At 37.3% G+C, this 15489-nt stretch overlaps 1 protein-coding gene across 1 annotated transcript; it reads left to right on the forward strand.

Annotated features, from left to right (window-relative positions):
• Nucleotides 1-1991: 1991 nt before the first annotated feature.
• On the forward strand, nucleotides 1992-8071 carry LOC140337743 (CUB and zona pellucida-like domain-containing protein 1). Its single transcript, XM_072421542.1, has 6 exons — nucleotides 1992-2036; nucleotides 2139-2314; nucleotides 3311-3702; nucleotides 5470-5566; nucleotides 6181-6370; nucleotides 7920-8071. Exons 2-6 carry the CDS (start codon nucleotides 2171-2173, stop codon nucleotides 8069-8071), a joined length of 975 nt encoding a protein of 324 aa, XP_072277643.1. The 5' UTR covers nucleotides 1992-2036; nucleotides 2139-2170.
• The last annotated feature ends 7418 nt before the right edge of the window (nucleotides 8072-15489 follow it).

Here is a 15489-nt window from a genome sequence, read left to right on the forward strand (position 1 = left end):
GCTTTGTGGCAGAAACAACAAATGGGTCGGTATAACGTAGCCGTATTTTGTTTTGTTTTTCTTCAAAAAGCAATCTCTTTGCTCCATCAAAAACGATTAAAAGGATTTTGGAAATTATTAATGTCAATTGTTTAGTTTAGCCCTCAAATGTCAAAGTTGTTGGTAAATAGGCAGTGGGGTTCATTTAGTGAAGGTGTTAAGGCTGTTCACTTATCAAACTAAATATTCTGTGATAATTCACTTTGCTAAGTGGACCCCATAAGTAAATCAACTCAAATTTCTTTGTGTGCCCAGAAATAAAATGTATGTATGACTAAACTATCATTTTAGTTTTGGATAGAATAGGTAAAGGCTTAGACACCTTGTCTGTTTATTTTTTGGAATCTGTGTACCATCGGGGAAACTTACCATTACATATTGTCCCCAAGATGCAACAGTAAGCGCAAAGAATTCCCTAAAATAAGTACAGAGAATTCCTTCCTTATTAGAGATTTGTCCACACATGAGGTTCATCCATTGGAAGATTTTTCTTCCAAATACTAGATCTATTGTGCTGCGGACAAAATTTAAAATGTTCCCCTTCACTTTTCTTCTTAGTGATAGAGGTAATCAGAACAAAGAAACCTATGAATCTATCTTATGGACACAGACAACCTAAAAATGAAAATTAACCTATGTTCCAACCATTTCCAGAACTAAAAACAAAAGTTTTGGAAATTAATTTTAAACTAGGTGTCACCACACACAGAGCCAGCCACCAGGGATAATGTAACCTGTGACCATGCCCAGGGGTTACATCATCTAATGAACAGGATCACCCGCTCCTTGAAAGTTCATTGTGGAACCGGCAGCAAAGATATCGGCTCCCAAGGATGCAGCGATGAGAGGTTCTGGACCTGTCATCAGTGCAGGATAACTGAACAAGGTAAGTATATGTCATAATCGATAAATATGCTATGTATACCCGCTGAATATGGTAGAAGCTCATCGCCCTCCAAGGAGTTTAGTTCTGCTTTAAGTCTAAATGTGATCATTTTTTTAATGGTAAATCAAGGAAAAGAAAAATAAACTGGCTGACTGTTGTTCAAGGAAAGTGCTCGAATGTAGAGTACAATACTTTAGTATAGTTTTAGTAGATACGAGAATAAGAAATGCCAAAATATGTTTTACTTTTAATTTTTAATTTTTAGATCATGCATAGCACAGCTAACAAAGTATTATCTTTTATTTAGCATTAGGGTTAATTTACTATAGGAATATATGCCATCTCTCCCTCCACAGTTCTTGTCCAACTTACCTTTCTGACCTGGTAGAAAAATACTACCCCAGCCGCTCTCTTGCTCCTCCAATGACCTACTAATGATTTGCTCATTTATAACCTGGTCACACACACGGCTTCAAGACTTTTCCCCCACTCTCTGGAATGGTCTTCCTCATGCTATTCGGCTTGCTCCTACTTTCTTCTCATTTAAAAGACCACTTAAAACCCATCTTTACAAACTTGCCTAACCATCTTTTCTGTCTTTTAAAACTTTCAGAACTTCCCATCAATCCATATACCCGTCCTATTCTCCGATACTTCCCCCACCTCCAAGATTGTAAGCTCTTCGGGACAGGATCCTCTCCTCCACCTGTGTCACTGTCTGTATCTGTCTGTCATTTGCAACCCCCATTTAATGTACAGTGCTGCGTAATATGTTGGCGCTATATAAATCCTGTTTAATAATAATTTATTTAGAAAAGTAAAAAATCCCCTAACAAGAGATAGTTCACTAAGCTTGGTGAATAAAATGAACTCTGCTGACTTTAATCATCTAATCATGTGCAAGCAAAAATAATTTTTTAAGATTTTTTTGTACATGATTGGGTATTCTTTGCAAATTAGTTAATTCACTAATCTAATTGAACTATTTATTGCATACTTTCCTAAATGAACAGCCTATATTTATTTAGTAAATAACCACAATTGTCTATTTTTTCTTACAGGTACCAGTCAGAACTACGGTGTGTTGTGCTAGTGGAAGAACCAAAATTAGGTATAATCCCCCCTTTGTAAAAAAAAGTATGAATTATTATTGCAGAAATTTTAATCTTGTGTGCTTGTAGTATCCTTATTCTTTTTATCCTTTTCTATTAAGTTGACACCTCCTTATTATGCCATGAAAATACCATGACTTTAATTATTGGCAAGTCTGCAGATGCACAACTTGATAAGATCCAGTTGCGTCTGAATGATCCCAAATGCCTGGTTAGCTCCAACAGCACCCACCTCATAGCAAGTGTTGGATACAACTCCTGTGGGACAGTGACAGAGGTAATGTAAGAAATGTTCAAGTTTAGTTAGACTTCTATAATAAGTTTCACAGCGGAGGGCAAATGATGATATTTTAGAACATACCTGGCTTATCCAAATCAGCCTGCAGACAGTCCTACAAAAACTTCCCAATAGTCATATTGTGAAGTTCCACGTCGGTGGCATTCAAAAGCCTAGCATTGTGAGTTGGTAAAGACCATGCAAGTGATCTGCCCATTCCTAGGACATTTTGAAGTATTCTGGTGACAGCAAGCAATATAATAATGATAAACAATGTACTGTCAGGCCTATTTAGTACCTACTATCCACGGTTTAGGTGAATATTTTGTTGCCCACTACAGGTTTCATTTAAAGCCTTCCATTGCCCAAAACTCATTTCCATTTTCAGGTAAAATCCACTGGGCTCCAGGCAGATTTTCAGAAACGTTTGGGAACCCCCATATTGTATATCTATCACTTGAAATCCTGGTTTCCCTAATAGGGCAATAGGGAATAGGACTTTCAATGTACTCTCAATGTATTTCAATTGAGAATCGACCAAGGGCAGTTGATACCGCTGCTGCTAGATAAAACGTTGACCTGAAAATATATTGGCAGACACAAAGAAATATCTCTTTATAATGGCTGAGCGATTATATTTTCTTTTGAGATATCCCACACTAATTAAAAAGTTTTCCAACCATATAAAATCCCATGATAGACCCCATCAAAGATGTAACTCAGTAATGCCACCTTGTCCATGTTTCTTTCTCTATAGAGAATAGCCAATGAACAGTTGATACAGCTGTTCTAGATAAAATGATGAACTAGTAATATGTATATATATCCCACACTAATAAAATAGTTTTGTATTCCTACAAAAATCCCAGAAAATTACAACATCAAATATTTATAATACCAGTCACATACAGACTTGTATGTATATCTGTTTGTTTCAGTATATGTGGCTTTCCCTTGGTACTTTAGCATGACCTATTATGTTTTTATACTTTCTAGGAAACAGCAGAAAATATTGTTTTCAAAAACACAGCCACCTCCTATGACACGTCTGTAGTTATCACAAGACAAAATGGGATTTCTTTCCCTTTTAACTGCTCCTTTCCTAAAAAGAGCCGAGTATCAGCTTCATTCCGGGCCCATAAATCAGATTATGTGTTCACTGAGGCCGGCTTTGGAAATTTCACATACAAGTTCCAGTTCTTCACAGATGGTCGCTTTGTGGAGGTGAACTCGGTGTCTCCTCTGGAGGTCATACTGAAGGAACAACTGTATATGGAGATTCAAGTTTCTTCATCAGTGCCCAATGTTGAGCTATTTGTGGAGTCCTGTAAGGCCACACCACATGACAATCCATCGGATCCCCTCTTTTATGATATCATCCAAAATGGGTATGTTTTATTACATTGTTTTAAATCGCTGTTTATTATATTTGCTTAACAAATGAAGTTTAATCTGCTTATATTTTGCCAAATCATTTTTTCCCCTTTCATCAACATATAACAAATCGGTCATATCTTTTTGATATATTTATCACCATTTGCACCATTGATTGCAACATTGCTTGAGGGCATTGCTTGAGGGTGTTCATATTTGTATAAACTGTATGTGTTTGGTTTAGGTTCAGGGTAGCCTTTAGTTTAATTTACATATCTGATAAAGTTGTCCTGGAGTGCTGAAATTATGGATCAGTCTATAATCTGCTATTTTTTTTTTTTATCATTAAAATTGTCTAGTCTTCTAACACTTGTAATCCTGCCAACATCCCCAATATACATTGAAGAATACAAGAACAAGAAAAATACGGGACTTTAACGGCCGTGGATTTATAAAAAGTTATCATATACCTTTTATTTCCTTCAATAAGAAACAACAGTTAAAAAATATACATGCCTCTTCCCTTATACCAAGTTTCAGAAAGAGTTAACCAACATTGTTAGAATACATGGGCTAGATACATTGTACACATTACATATGATGAGATCATCTGACGCCTTTTGCAGACTGTGTCCGCTTCCTCAGGGATGTAATTGGTACAGCTAGTAGGTGTATCAGCAATACAACTGTAATGCTGAAAACTGTAAATACAAATGTAAAAAAAAAACACAGTAAGTACAGCTTCATTATATAACAAGTACAACTCTATCATATACATCAATTCTTCAATACAATCAAATTATTCTGTACATACCATAGGTTGTTGCATTCACCGGTATGCTTACTCTCTTGGTATGAAGGCAGGCAAAAGGCAGAATTAAAATCACAACACACAGAGATAGTGATGTCCCATATTCAGTACTTCTCCAGATATTATTGGTAATACTTACTCCATTATGGAGTGATAATAAATAATTATCTCCAGAAACTAGATTCAATCGCTGTATGGAAAAAAACCAACAAGTATATAGGTGAGATGTCCAAAATTCCCTGTATACATGTATATATATATATATGCACCCATATAAACTTCCATATAACTTCCATATAAATAAGAGCAACCCCATATGTCCTATGTCATTATTTTGGAAGTTACAAGGCTGATTTTAGGTATCTATGATTATATTATCCTATATTATATATATATATTTATGTTAGGATGTTAGGATATGTTAGGATTCGGAGGAATCCTGTTGAAGCCTTGTTTAATAAGCCAATACCTAATACCTCTAAGATAAGTGCAAAAACTAATTGTATTTATATTTAGTGCCACTCTACAAACCATTGCTCACTGGTGAAAGTCATGTTCCCTAAATTTCTGTGAGGTGCTATACAGATTGAATGACATCACAATCAATGAAATGTTGACTTCTATTACTTTTGGCAAACATGCCAAGATCCTAAAAGTTTGGTCCCTTTGGATCAATTACACATTGTCCAAACTGGTATCTTTAATAACTTTTACTGTGTGGGCAGTAAGCCAACTGGGAAGCCCCTACTTTCTCCACTTCCATATCTGGTATTTCCCTCTTTTTCTTTCTACATGCCCAGGTTGACCGCCCTCCACCTTTTCCTTGTATTATTTTTATGTTACAGAGATTGACTTTCATTGCCATGAGTACCATCTTTTTACTGCCCCCATGCTGTATCATAGGGTATAACTTTGTCCCTTAAATTCTGTATCACAATATTGTTATTTGTAATTGTTATTGCTGTTTCAGGTGTATAAAAGATAGCACAGTAAGGGTCTATCCTGGAACAAGAACACAGTACAGGTTTGCAATGGAAGCATTTTCATTTATTGGAAATTATCCAGAGGTAAGCAACATGGGGACTAGGATATACAACGGTCACTGTATAAAACGCTGGAAGATGGGAGAACGAAGCAGCACAAGGGGCTAATATGTTTATGTGCTGACAAGATGCATGCCGATAGAAAGTAAAGCAGAATACCTGAGAAATTAGATTATCACTGTGCTGCTTCTCCTTTCATTGTCCCTGATTTATTAAAGCTCTCCAAGACTGGAGAAGATACACTTTCACCGAATGATACAGCAAACCTGAAATGGATCTGGCCCAGAAAAACATTTTCTAACAAATAGCAAATTATTTCTAAGAAATCCATTACAGGTTTGCTGGATCATTAAGCTTCACTGATGAAAGTCTATCTTCTCCAACTTTGGAGAGCTTTAATAAAGCAGGCCCATTGTCAGGTCAGAAGGGTTTAGAAGGTTTAGAATAACATGGGCGGAGAGGAAATAGGTTGAATAATGCTACCTATTACACATCCAGTGGAAGAAAAAAGTGCTGCTAGAGAAATCCCTTTATTGGTTGTGTATATTGCTGCAAAAGCTGCTGGTTTTATCTCTGTATCTATCAATAGAGTAATCATTTTATCTTGTTATTTTGGCTGGATGCTGTGTATCTCTTAGGTTTATTTAAGCTGCACTGTTATCTTATGTAAGACGGGAGCTGCAAATACACGTTGCACCCAGGGCTGTATCAAAAAATCAGTGGATTCCAGCAAGCACAGACACAAGAGATCCCTAATATCGGAGTCTCAGCAGCACTTTATCTCTCAGGGTCCGGTGATCATGAAGAGAGAAACTTCCAATGACAAAGGTGAGGACAAGCTTAAGTATCAGAGCACACAAAGAAACATTTGCAGCATAGTTTTTCAATACATTTCCCTATGTTTTATCCCTTTTCGTATTATACAACCTGCCCCACAGATTTTTAGATTTTCATTTTTACATTTATATTTTAGGACAAATTTTTGATATGCTAATGTTTTTATTATTTAACTAAAGTGGAATTCAAAATGAGAAAGAAAAGAGAACAGGCAATTAAAGTATATTGTAGATAACAATGTGTTCACACAACTATACATCAACGAAAATACAATTAGTAAATGTGAGTTGAATTCTCTAAAGTGGAATTCAGCAGTGAAAAAACAGATGAATCATGTAAAATGATAATAAACATTTATTTATCTTCTTGCACAGTGTGTTACAATGCACAGCAACCAATCAGAACATAAATGTACTTTTTACTTTTTTGACACATTCTCTGGACACAAAATGACCATGTACTGGACTTTTGGCCTGAAGTTCTCTCTGTTGTCATATACTTTTCTGTTCATGTACTATTATTTTTGTCCTATATGATGCCATCTGGTTTTTATCCCTTAATATCTCAAAACCAATACAAGAGAAAAATTATAGGAAAAGAAAAATCCTACCTTCTTTCCTCAATCCAGCAGCTTCCTCATCGATCCCCGGCCAGCTTCTGCATCACATCCCTGGTTTGATTGATGTGATGTGTGAAGCCTCAGTACGCCGGTACGATTACATTGTAATCTGCTTTTAAAACATTGATCACATTGATAAAGTTATACAAAATGTATCCAAATAATAAATAATAAATCCAAAAGTTTATTCTATTATTGTACCCTTGTTTGGACAAATTAAAAAAAATGTTAATTTTTAAAATAAGTTCATGTTATTAATAACTATTTATTATATTATAATTTATGGTTTGTGTTTCAAACTTTATCATTTCCAGGAGTTATTCCTGGGAATTACAGGTCTAAATAATTAACCACAAATTTCCATGCAAAACAATGTATTGCTTTTGACATAAATAAGGACATAATTAGAATGTCGGGGGGGGGGGGGGATCAGGACTCATTATGGGTTTGGCTGCTATATCAATCATATAATAGGTGGGATCACCTCCTCTATTTATTGTATGTAATATATATATATATATATATATACTATATGAAGATTACTTTGTATTGGACTCAATACACTTATTCTGTATTGAATCCAATACAAAATTATTTGAATTTCCCACCGCTCCTCCTATTCGCACCGACGCATGCACTGACATCACCGGGAAACCCCGGAGAATGTCTCTGTAGATCGCGGCTGGAGTTCAAAGGAGGGGGATGTTTTCCCAGGACCTGCGGGGACCAGTAGGACGCCGGGGGTTGACAACGGAACAAGGTAAGAGGGGTTTCTTTAAGTGTTTTTAGGCGACCCCCGCCTAAGTGGGATTACTGCTTTTTGCAGGTAAAATCCACCCCGAGTCACACTTGGGATTACCACTAGGGGGGTTAAATATGACTGTATCTTTTATATAATTTCTTCTGTTTTTCTTTCTTTAGGCGAAGAGAAAACCTTGGCATTTAATGGGAACATGCTGGTGATTGCTCTATCAGGAATGGTCACTGTGGCATTGATTTCTGTTACACTAAACATCTACATGAAGAGAGCCAGAGCTGCCGGATACCAGAGGCTGAATACACAGGAGTTCTGATCCCTTACAAGCAAAAGAAACCTCATAAAACTATAATTGAATCATTAATAATTGATTTATTAGGATCAATAAACCAATAAAGAACATTATATATTTGTTTCAGTATCAAAAGCTTAGAATGCTCTTCCTGTATTAAGCACTCTTATATTGGCTCATATTTTATCTACCTGCCAGAAATATTGGTTCCCAAATACTCAATGGTATTATTTGTTTTTTTACTAAAAAAATTCCAGAATGTGGATAAATCTCTTCATCTAGGGTCAGTTGAGTCTCATGCATATACATGGATTACGTCTAGAATGTTTCAAACAGCTGCAATGCTAGAAAGAAATCAGCCAGTCCCAGGTTTTTAAGGTGATGAAGCCTATATTTTTACATGTGCATGTATGGCCAAATATTGACCATAAATAAATAAAGCGGGTACTGCTTAAAACAAAACTGAACTAAAAATAAAAAAATTACACTAACCTTAAATCCCGTAGGTCCCTGCCACAATCTGGTCCTGCCTCATCCTGGATCTCCTCTCCTCTCCTCTACAGGAAGCACGGGGCGCCGCCATCTTCTACTCTTCTTCTTCGATCTTCTTTCTCTGTCACCCGATCTCCCGATCGCCACTGTCAAGGGAAAAAATAGAGAGCTGATCTCACTGCGCATGTGTGAGATTGGCCACTCTTTCTCCTTGGTGGAAAAATAGTGGAGCAGACAGAGCCTCCTTGGATGCGTGACGTAGGTATCCCGGGAGGCTCTGCGCTCCCATTAAGGGGTGAGGGGCAGTGCTGCACGCTTTTTTTAAACAACAACATTTTTACTTTATATAGAAGTCTACCCATCTATGTAAAGTAAAAATGTTGATTTTAGGTATACTTTAAGGATGAATGACTTATAGTGTGCCATCTTTATTCTATGCTTTGCTATGGTTTAGACTAGGGGTGTCAAACTCAATTACATAGTGGGCCAAAATTAAAAACTTAGACAAAGTCGCAGGTTAACCTTGAATTTTATTGAAAAAATTGAGGAAGTTTTTCCTTCTCATTAGATAAAAAACCTTGATGCGATCATGACCAGTATCACTTGGATAACAGCAAGCTACGCACTGCCTGGGAAACCGTTACCGTTAAACCGTTACCCCATAACTCCAAAAGCTTCCTGGCACCTCCCACGTGTAGCTAAAGGAGAGTGCTGGAAATGCCATAAATAGTGCCGCTACTACAATTCTAACATTACTTGCGGCTATAAAACAGTCCTATGTGGGGCCTGGGTGATGCCGGATATTGTAGTAGCGGCGCTTTTTCAATGCAGCGGCAGGCCAGCTGCAGTTCATATTTTGGATTCCTTTGGGGGCTAATAAAAAGGACGTTGCGGGCCAGAGTTTGACACGCCCTGGTTTAGACAAAAAAGAAAAGGAAAGTACACCCTCTTTCAATTCCAATGGATTTGCATACAAAGACATATTAATATTATTTTTTGAAAAAAACAAAGTAAATACAACTTCAGCTGAACAACAACCCATGACATAATAAACACTAAATCAATGGGCCTGATTTATTAAAGTCCTGGAGAATGGAAAAGATAGACTATCATGGGAGAACCTGTGTGATCAAACAAACCTGGAAAGGATCTGGTTCTGGATTGAAACATATGCCAACTATTAGCAATTTGGGAGCTTTTATGCGTGTGTTAACTCAATGTAAAGGAGGAAAGACATCAGCAACAATCTTAGAGAAGCAGATTTTGCTGCCCATCAGTCTGGGAATGATTAAAAGGATATTTCCAAACAATTCAAAGTCCATCATTGTACAGTGAGAAAGATTATTTGCAAGTGGGAAACATTCAATACAGGTAACATTCATCTGAGAAATGGGCATCCCATCATATCCACCCCAGGGTCAAATGGTGCAATGCTCAGATTAGTTGCAAAAAACCCAAAAACTATGTCTCAGACTTTGCTGGTTTCAGTTAGCATGTTACATGACATTACAATTAGAAAAGACTAAACAAGTATGGTTTGTTTGGTAGGATTGCCAGAATAAAGCCTCTTTTGAGGATTTGCATATGAAAGGCCCACAAGGGTTCTGGAAAATATTATTTGGATAGATAAGACCAAGGTGAAGATGCTTGACCACAATGCACAGTGCCACGTTTGGAAAAAATCAAACAAAGCATATCAGCATAAACACTTCATACCAACTGTCATGCAAAGTGGTGGAGGGGTGATGATTTGGGCTTGCAGCCACAGGACCTTGGCACTTTGCAGTTGACCATGAACATCTCTGTATACCAAAATATTTCAATTGTATTTCAAAAGTATTTCTTATGACTGTATGGAACTCCACCCTATCATTTTATTTAACCTGGTATGAGTCGATTGATTTATCTACTATACCAAGCAATGTTCATAGATACCTATGTATCAATAAATAAACTATTTCATGTTGAAAACCAAAATAACGTTTGCATCCTATTAAAAATATGAGCAATAGAAAAGCAGATGAAATAAGGCAATAAACCATTCACACCAGCAGAAAGTGAAGGTGTTCAATACTTGTACAGTATTCAACTGCAAGGATGGGACAGTTCCTGTCCTGTTAAGATAGTTCACAAAATGGGGAAGGGGCAATAGAATGTAAGTCAAGTATTTACTGCTGTTTTTCTCTTCCTGTCCCAATAATTGCTCCTCATATCTTGTTCTGCTGTCATATTAATAACTTTTTGCTGACAACTAAAAACCTGGGGCAGCCAAATATGAACTGTGGGTAACATAACTGGCTTTAAGACCCGTCTTTTGCAACCACTATTTAATGTACAGCACTGTGTAATATGTTGGCTCTATATAAATACTGTATAACAATAATAACTATATTCTTAAGATAACAATACAGGTAGACACCGGGTTACATTTGAGATAAGGACTGTAGGTTTGTTTTTAAGTTAAATTTGTATGTAAGTTTGAACTTGTACATTATTTTAATATATGAAATTAGGACAAATGTTTGTCTCAACATAATATTGAGCAGCGTGGTGTTAGTTTTAAAATCCTCACTGTGAGCTAATCACAAACAAAGCAAAAAAAAAAAAAAAGAACTTCAGATTTGTCTTGGTCATTAAAGAGTTACAAGATATTACAGATCAGCTCAACTCAAATTAATCCACAACCTCAGCTGTGCTTAGCAAAAGATTTCTTCTGCATGTCATGCAAACTGCCTCCTCCCCACATCCAGCCTCCATCCTGCACACATGCAAGCAGGGAAGCCCCGTTCGTATCTAGGAGACGTCCGTATGTTGGATGTCCTTAACTCGGGGACTACCTGTATATGATGATGGGAGGATCTTTAGCAGATTGCCCTTCTAGATAGATGGCTGTAGTTTAAATACTTCTTGCACTTATACCCGACTACCTTTGTTTGAAGACTTACCTGATTCTTAGGAACTAACCTTTCAGGCAGTATATTCTGTACAGATTTTTATTATTAGTTATATCTCCAGGAAACTGAGGAAGGTTTAGTATTATGCAATTGGATTACCTTGTTTGATAGTATGAATTTGATCATTACAAGAAACAACCACATGGTTCATTTCCCATGAACTGCTCCTTCACTTCGAAGAGCCAGAGATTATAAATTTATTAAGGCTGGCTTTGGTCATTTACCTACACATTCCACATAAAAAGATCAATCAGTACCTGTAGAACAGTCATTCTTAGGCAGGGTTCCTCCAAGGGCTGCTACAGGATCCTCAAACTGTTTGATGATTTGATGATTCCTGCATAGTTCTGGTGAAACACACTAGAGTAAGCTGCATGACTTTGATGGCATGCCTATGAAGGTGGTACAGCCACCTCTGTAGGGGAGCATTCTATCCAGTGGCAATTAATACGGAGGCTTTTTTATCACCACTGACCTCCAATAAATTGGTTTAGCAGGGGTTTCCCAAGATCGAAACATTAAGGATTCCTCAGGGTAAAAAGGTTGAGAAAGGCTGCGGTATAGGTTTCCCTGAAGTGTACAACAGATGATACTGAGAATTTCTCTAGAATCCTTATCGTAGACTTCAATGAAGGCCTTTGCATTTATTGGATATGATAGGGAAGTAAGTCATGTAAAAGCTGTGGCTAACAGATATTTTAGTCCAGACTTTTCAGCAAAACATTTGACTTTGCCTTTGCCTCTTGATTGGATGCCATGCCTTGTCCCTCTGGCTACTAATCCCGGCTTCATTCAGACCTTTCCTGTTTGCCGCCTTCCCTAACTTCAGCCTGTTCGACTATGCTTTTTCATCATGTTCCTGTACATCACCTCAGTTCTACTTGGTCAGCCATTGCAACCACCTCTCAAAATCCATCACCCCTTGTGGACTGGTGAAGATGGAGGTTGGCACCTTTTTTATTTACAAAATAAAAGTGGCTTGGGCAGGTAAGCAGGCTGTCTCTGACAGGTTCTTATGTACTGGTCTAATTGGTGTTCTAATAAAGGTGTCATCCAAGCTTCCTGTATAGTTTAAGGATCAACCTCCCACATCTCCTAATAAATTATACTAGAAAGAAAGGCAATACTGAACACCCTGCTGCCCTGTTTAACTGTTTTGTGACCATGTCATGTCAGTCTTGGTTGCTTGCCAACTAGGAACACATCTGCCCAATCTTTCCAAGTTGGATCAAATGATCAGCCAACCACCTATCCAGACCTGATAAAAATGCCCCTACCCATGTGTCCAAGGAATATTTACTGCAAAGCCAATTTTCTCTTTTTCAGTAAAGTTCCCACTCATTATTACTTCTAGGAATAGACTCATGTTGAAAAAATGACCTAAAATGGTAAAACTGACTTGGTTTTAAGTTCTCATGATGGCTGGAAGTCAAGATGCCAGAGTCAGAATCCTATTGTGAAGAGAATGTTTCTTTGATATATGGAGAGCAGATGATAAGCTAATGACAAATAGCGAACAATAAAGTGACCGAAAGCACAGATTGACATTTACAACTCTCCCTTTAATCAGAAAAGGACTATAAAATACCTAAACCTAGAAACAAACAAAAATGTACCTTGCCAGTCCTTAGATGTGATTGCTGCACTAGATTACTTTTTGTAGTCAAATTACAGAATATTCTTGTTGAATTTGCCAGAAATTCTGTGTTCTTGTCTCTTTTTGGGAGCTAACATGAAGGCATTTTGTAAACTACTATTACTTGTGGCAGCACGGTGGCTCAGAGGTAAGCACCCTGGCCTTTGCAACGCGGGGTTCCAGGTTGGAATCTTGACCAGGGCACTATCTGCATGGAGTTAGCAGGTTCTCTCTGTATTTGCGTGGGTTTCCTCCCACATTCCAAAAACATGCAATTAGGTTTATTGGCTAAAATTGACCTTAGACTGTATAAAAGACCTATGACTGAGGTAGGGAAATTAGATTGTGAGCTCCTTTAAGGGACAGCTAGTGACATGACTCTAAACTTTGAACAGTGCTGCATAATTTGATGGCGCTAAATAAATACTGTGCAATAATACCTTTACCCCTCATATGATGGAGTAGCAGGGAAAAAATCTTTGAAGTCCAGCCATGGTGACAACCATGGCTCCCTTCAGAAATACAAAAACAAAATAATGTCACCACTACAGTTAACGGCAGATACCTCCACTGAGGGTCAGAACTCTCTTCTGATATGCCTGATAACACATATTACATGTGTCAGAACATTGGGTTTCATCTTGCACCCCAATGCAGAAAAAACAGCTTTGCAGTTCATGCATTGCAGTGAGCCACAACAGGTGCTACTACTCATTGTGCTGTACTACATAAAAAATGCTGTATGTCTGTTTTCAGGACACTTTGATGCATTGTCAGCAATTAATTTGCAGTGGGCTACTATACCACAACACATGGTAATAATAATGCATATGCTTTGTTCCTACACAACATAGGAGGTAAGATGTGAATGGGTCTTTTACGGCAGCTAAAATGTATTCTATATCATATTTTGGATTTCTAAAGGTACAGGTACTCTTTAAATTTGTCACCTTTTGAGCAAGTGCAATGTCTACAACAGTGATATAACTGTTGTAAATGGCAGACAAACTGTAGATTTCAAGCCCATAGATTTTCATACAATTAGTGTGAAATGGTTTATCTTACGTAACAATTTGCTTCCTCATTTGATCTGAAATATGTTCTAAGCACATTTATTAGGAAGAAGGCCATTACACATTATCATGAATTTTATTGCGGGAAGTTATGTCCAAACACAGAGATAATGGATCATTAACTTGTCAATGTTATACAGTATATATAAAGTCAGCATTGAATCATGAAGTAGCAGTGTAATGATGATTGGGGGACGGGAATTGTTAATTTTGTGTGTGTCAGCCATCACTGCTGTACTGGGGTCCCACATGAAGGGTGCACGTGAATGTCATTCAGAGTACGTGAGAAGTATTCAAATGGTTAGGTGGTAAAACTTCATTATTTTGACGAATGTGTGTATATATATATATATATATATATATATATATGAGGTAAATTGAAGATGGGGCTTCTAATGGCAGGAGGACAATGACAGTCTACAGCTGTAATGTTGGAAGCATCTTTGTCAAAAAAGTTTCTGACTCCATCCCACCTGTAGCTCCATCTCAATACTGTCCATGTTTTAGACAAGAGATGGCATCAAGTATTGTTTATCACTGGCATGGATTGGAAGGGCACTGGGCTTTGGTGGCCAGAACTAGTAAAGCAATTGTACTTTTCGTCAAACTAAAAGTGACAGATTGACACTTCTCATTCCCCACCATGCCCCTCCCAAGTCCGTCCCACATCCATCCCATCTCCAGCCTACCGCCCTCCCACTTAGTCCCGCCTATATTCCAATCACTCTCCACCCATTTATCGTCTATTGACCAGACAGGCATGTCCAGGGGATTTAAAACACTTTACAATTATGTTTTAATAATGTAAATAAAATAAAAGGCGTCTTATGTGTTTAAAACAAATTATCTTTATTTACGTCGCTAAATGTTACATCTATTTATTATCACAGTAGGGTATGGATGTTTGATTGTAATTACAACAACGCAGACATAATTGTTTCATTTGCTTTACTACATAGTCACGTACAATGCTGTCATTTTTTCTAAAATCGTTTGTGAATGTTTTTAATACATTTTGAATAGGCATCCCTTTAGCAATGCAATGTAAGATATAGATGCAGTAATTGCCGCAGACTGAACTAGCGGCGTCCTGTATTTGCTTGTTTTGATACCTTATATTCTCAGAATTTCACGATAAAAATTGCATGAATTCATCAGGAAATATTTCATTTTCAGGTGATATACCATAACTATCAAAAAAAATAGACGAATCATTCGTACATAATATAATTAAAATCCAGTGCTTTCCCCGCTGATGCGATTTATCCGTGTTTACAATATAGGCTG

This window comes from Pyxicephalus adspersus, chromosome 9 (genome assembly GCF_032062135.1).
Source record: "Pyxicephalus adspersus chromosome 9, UCB_Pads_2.0, whole genome shotgun sequence".
Lineage (NCBI taxonomy): Eukaryota > Metazoa > Chordata > Amphibia > Anura > Pyxicephalidae > Pyxicephalus > Pyxicephalus adspersus.

What these genes read in the sequence shown, in the direction of transcription:
- LOC140337743 (XM_072421542.1), top strand. Translation starts at nt 2,171, where the DNA reads ATGACTTTAATTATTGGCAAGTCTGCAGATGCACAACTTGATAAGATC. An exon ending in CCTGTGGGACAGTGACAGAG is followed by an intron (nt 2,315 to 3,310) that starts GTAATGTAAGAA and finishes TATACTTTCTAG; the next exon opens with GAAACAGCAGAAAATATTGT. An exon ending in TTATTGGAAATTATCCAGAG is followed by an intron (nt 5,567 to 6,180) that starts GTAAGCAACATG and finishes TGTATCTCTTAG; the next exon opens with GTTTATTTAAGCTGCACTGT.